Genomic DNA, 5,278 nt, shown 5'->3' with positions numbered 1-5,278 from the left:
ATTATGGCTAAAATGATGATTTCCTTGGAACCAACAGCGATTTCTAATCAACTTAGATATCCTTGCCTGACAAGCTCAGCTGGTTTGATAATGGCATTAAAAATCTCCCTCTTCACTTTATTTCTCATGATTGGAAACAACTCATCATTACAGGTGTAGTCAAAAACAGCCGTCAAAAGTAGATCAAACAGCTCCTACAAACCAGTAACAAACCAATACAGGCCTCTTAGATTCAGCAACACTTTACATCAGGGCCAAGGTATTAAAAAATTTTCCCATAGGGGCCTCCATCCACAAAAGGAGATTATAAAACAAAAAAGAATTTCACAGCTTGAAAAGAATTCTTACAGGTAATTTCTGGTTGAATCCATTCACTTTGAATTTAAGACCTGTATCATCCACAGTGATTGAGTAGCTGAAAATTTAAACAATTTTAATCAGAACAAGATGTGTTAAACTTTGTGAAACACAGTTGCCCCCGTATGGCAACATAGTAAAGATTCAGCTTTTCTTAAATGGTAATTTAATTCATTGGTAACAAAAGTATTGGTTATTCTCACTGGAAAACAATTGTGAAGTAACAAAAGTTACATTTTGAAAACTTCATGAAATGTGCTGAATTCAATAAATTGTATGAGAAATATAAATTAACAGAACATATTATAGTTTCAAAGCAGTTTATTCACAATTTTTGTTTTTATGACGTCACAAACTAGTCCAATTTTAGAAATTTTTTCAGAAAGAGGACAAAATGGACAAAATTTCAACAGTTTTAGCTTTTAAATTTATAGAGCGCATGTTTGTTCAGGATTTATATTTACATATTTTTTTGATACTATCATTCTACACATTATATCAAAATATTGATCCTGAACACACATGCGCTCAGTGACTTTTACTCAAAATATCGACGAAATATGTACATTTTTCTGTAGAATTCATTAAAAACCGAAATTTACGTCATGTTTGTGAAGTCATTAAGTACATATGACGTGATTACTTATGAAAATATTCAGTGCTTTGAAGTCAGCATATACTCCCCTGTTTAAGAACTTAATTAAATATACCTCCATCAAAGTTTGATTTGGGGGGCAAATATTGGTTATTACCGAATAAAGTTCTTTGAAAATAAGCCAATGTTTCATTTTTTCAATAGGTACAAAAATCTCCAATGTCAAGGTAAAAAGGTCAATGTAATTGGTATCAAATGAAAGCTCTTGCAACATAGAATACTTATGGAGAGTATGGAAGCAATAGCCCTTACCCCTTCAGAAGTTATGGCCAAGGCTAATTCTTTTTAAAAGTAGGTCAAACTCCAAGGTCAAGGTCATAGGGTCAAAGTTCTTGTTATCAAATGAAAGGTCTTGTCACAAGAGTTTAATATGTAAAGTATGAAAGCATTAGCCCTAACTATTTAAAAGTTATGGTCAAAGTGTGCATTTTTTAAAGTAGGCCAATATCAAAGGTCAAGGTCAAAGGGTAAAAATTCTTGGTATCCAATAAAGGGTCTTCTCACAAGGATTACGCATATGAAGTGTGAAAGCCCTATCCCTTACCGTTCAAAAGTTATGGCCAAGGTTTAAGTTTTTTCACAAGGAAGGAAATCTACAAGGTCAAGGTCAAAGGGTCACGGTTGTTGGTATCCAGTGAAAGGTCTTTCAACAAACATTACATATGTGAAGTATAAATGTCCTGGTGTCTACTGTTCAAAAGTTATGGTCAACGTACAATTTCTTAAAAAGTAGGTCAAACTCCAAGGTCAAGGTCAAAGGGTCAAAGTTATTGTTATCAAATGAAAGGTCTTGTCATAAAGATCAAATATGTAAAGTATGAAAGCACTAGCCCTAATCTTTAAAAGTAAGAGTCAAGGTTTGCTTTTTTAAAGTAGGTTAATCTCAAAGGTCAAGGACAAAGGGTCAAAGTTCTTGGTATCCAATGAAAGGTTTTCTCACAAGGATAACATGAAAGCCCTAACCCTTACCATTCAAAAATTATGGGCAAGGTTAAAGTTTTTTCACAAGTACGGAAATCTACAAGGTCAAGGTCAAAAGGTCAAGGTTGTTGGTATCCAGTGAAAGGTCTTTCAACAAACATTACATATGTGAAGTATAAATGTCCTGGTGTCTACTGTTCAAAAGATATGGCCAAAGTAAAATTTTAAAATTTTCATGTAAAAGTGGGTCAAACTCCAAAGTCAAGGTCAAAAGGTCAAATTTGGTGGTACCCAAAGTAAGGTCTTGTCACAAGAAATACACATGTGAAATATGAAAGTCATAGCTCCTCTAAATCAAAAGTTATGGACAAGGTTAAAGTTTTTGCTGACAAACAGAGAGACAGAGTGACAGACAGACGGACACGACAAAAACTATATACCCCCAAAACTTCGTTTACTGGGGCATAAAAAGAATTAGTCAACTATGATACACAGATATATGTTTTATGACAATGGATGTAGTACTGGAACAAATCCTCAAGATCAGAATCAGGAAATAACTTACTCAAAGCCAGCCATGATAGCAGGATATGTAGGGGCATCCAATTTATGGTTCATCACAGCCTCAAATATTTTCAGCAGACCTTGGCTGCAAAATACCATTAATACAATTACTCATCACACTTGTCTATACGTACAGTATGTAAAATATTCAGCAAAATTGGGGTATTTTTAACTCTTCACTGATTGGTTGGCCACTGGTGACATCAACTGAACATACACATAAGCTATTATAACCTCTTCATTGATTGGCTAGTTACTAGTGACATCAACTGAAAGCACAGATAAGTTATTCTTACCTCTTCACTGATTGGCTGGCTACAGGTGACATCAACTGAACACACACATAGGCTACAAAAGATTTTTTTAGTTGTAAGCCATGAAGCTTTAGCCATAATTATACAAAATGTAAAATACTTATTTCTATAAGATATTGAAATTGGTTAATTTAGAATTGTGATGCATTATCGGAATCTCTCTCTTTTTTAGGAGTGAACCATTTACCTTTTGGCACTTTGAATTTCATATCCTTCTTGTAGTACAATGTACACAACTCATTTTCCGAGAGAGTGATAGGATGCTGAATTGAGAAAACCTTCCAATTATACATTATATACATGAACATTGTACAAGAATAATCACACATATTAATTTGAATCAACAGTTTATTTTAAATTTTGAACAATAAAATAAGCCATGAAACAAGTCCCACCTTTGTACAGTACTTTGCTTCCACCTCTGCTAATGTGAAATCTGTAGCTGTAAAATAGATTGAACAAATTAACACACACAGGAATATACAAGATATCTAATGTATATTCTTTAGTAACCTGATATCCAAGCCTCGTGTAAATATGAATTCGAGTTCTAATTTTAAATACTGAGAATAACATGATTTACAATATAACCTCATCATTACATATTACATACCTATTGATTTGTTTGGTTTTGGTAAGCAAAGGTCAGGATTTTTAGGTGGGTCTGAAAGAAAATGCATATAACCATTAAGATTTAGTTTTAAATCTTGCCTTAAGTGAACAAAGATTTAAGGCTCATGACTTAATGAAATCTAGGTCAAACTGATTTAAATAAAAATTCATTTCTTTTGTTTCTATGTAGTCTATTGGTTTTATGAAATTAGTAAACAGTGCATTCATACTCTGAAATACCACCTTGCCATCTTTGAATCCACTCCGGTTTGATTTCTGCCACTCCATACTTTACAGGGCTCCATTTTATATCCTGTCTGTCACATTTATCTGATAATTGTTTGGATGACAGGAAAATACAACAGTTGTCTGCCCTTAGATCTGCCAGACACTTAACAATCGACTGAAAAATTTTAAAACCCTCAAAATTAAATTCTTAACATTTATTGGATTTCATCAAGTTATTGATATTTTACACTAGACCTACCTCTGGGTCATACTCATACATTAAATCTCTGCCAGTTAAAACATCTTCTGGGGAAAATATCTGCATGTTTTCTGAGACTTTCTCCACATAATCCATTGCATCTCCCTAAACCATAACAAAATATTTTCATAAAACTGGAGTAAAATATTTTCAAAAAAACTGGAGTAAAATGGGACATATTTGTATTCCTCAATAGATCTTGAGTACTGCAAACATTTTTTTTTTACAAAACTAAAACACTTACCTTTCTTTACTTAAAACATCAGTCATGACTTGAACTGACTATACATCTAATTTTTTGTTTATCTTGTTAAAACTCTTCCTTTAAGACTTTTTTTTTATGAATAAGCATCTGTTCATTACCTGACTAAAACTCCTATCTATTTATTACCTTACTACAATACCTACTCTCTCTCTACCTGTCTAAAACATCTACCTTTTCTTTAAATCTAAATTTGGTTTCCTCCACTATCTTCATCTCATCAAAGTACTGCTTCTGTGGTCCTTTGTTCTTCAGTAAGTGTACATACTGGAAAACTGTCAGTAGAACTTCCTCAAACTGTTCAAGTCCTCGGTCAGTAAGGGTCAGGTTCACCACAAACTGGGTGGCAGTGGTGTTCAGTTCAAATCCATTGTAGCTGTGGCCACTTTCCACTGCTGTGGCAAAATATCTTCAAAATACCAAAATAATCACTCAATCTTTACCTATTTAAAGAAACATTATTAAAAAAATCATACAATCAATATAAATATCCATTCCTGTCAAAGTAATTGTTCTTCTGTGTGGGGCAGTGGTTAGAGCATCTGCTATCTGCTTTATAGTCCACAGTAAGGAGTTGATCATTACATTATGGGTTCGAATCCTACTGTGGGATATGGCAACAGTCCTTCAGATGAGACCGTATAAACCAAGGTGTCATGTCGCAGAAGGTACTGCCACAGTAAAATCTCTTACTGCTCATTATGGTTGTAGTAATATGTCAAAATTTGTAGCCCTCCACCAGCAAGTGGTGGCATCTCCATATGAGTGAAAAATTCTCGAGAGGGACTTTAAACAACAAATAATTAACCAAAGTCAATAGTTATTTGCTGTATTGAAAAATACAACTTCTTTTGGCTTCTGGGATATATGAATTATTTTATTAAGTCAGTATAGTTTGCAGAAAGGCATATCAAAGGGCTTTTTATGAAAAATGTTTGACAACTTCCCTGAAGTTACAGTACCGACCAGACCCAACCTGACACAAAGCAGTCCCAGAGCAGTCCCGGGGACTGCTTTCTGGGACTGCTAAAGCAGTCCCACAGCAGTCCCACAGCGCTCCCAGAGCAGTCCCACAGCAGTCCCAGAGCGGTCCCAGCGGTCCCAGA

General features: G+C 34.4%; 1 protein-coding gene across 1 annotated transcript; it reads right to left on the bottom strand.

Moving 5' to 3' along the window:
- Positions 1-66: 66 nt before the first annotated feature.
- LOC134249361 (nardilysin-like) lies at positions 67-4,803 on the bottom strand (the record flags this gene model as incomplete). Its single annotated transcript, XM_062731718.1, has 10 exons — positions 4,347-4,803; positions 3,911-4,015; positions 3,667-3,826; positions 3,425-3,475; positions 3,207-3,253; positions 2,999-3,074; positions 2,794-2,845; positions 2,499-2,582; positions 349-415; positions 67-194 (listed from the first exon to the last, which is right to left on the bottom strand). Coding segments are annotated over exons 1-10 (812 nt in total), but the record flags the coding sequence as incomplete, so codon positions are not given.
- Positions 4,804-5,278: the final 475 nt, after the last annotated feature.

The sequence above is a fragment of the Saccostrea cucullata genome, unplaced genomic scaffold (assembly GCF_032062105.1).
Source record: "Saccostrea cucullata isolate Sc308-1 unplaced genomic scaffold, CSIRO_AGI_Scuc_v1 ctg12363, whole genome shotgun sequence".
Taxonomy (NCBI): Eukaryota; Metazoa; Mollusca; class Bivalvia; order Ostreida; family Ostreidae; genus Saccostrea; species Saccostrea cuccullata.
Note: the sequence above shows the minus strand (reverse complement) of the source record. Positions and strands in the feature narration are given on the sequence as shown.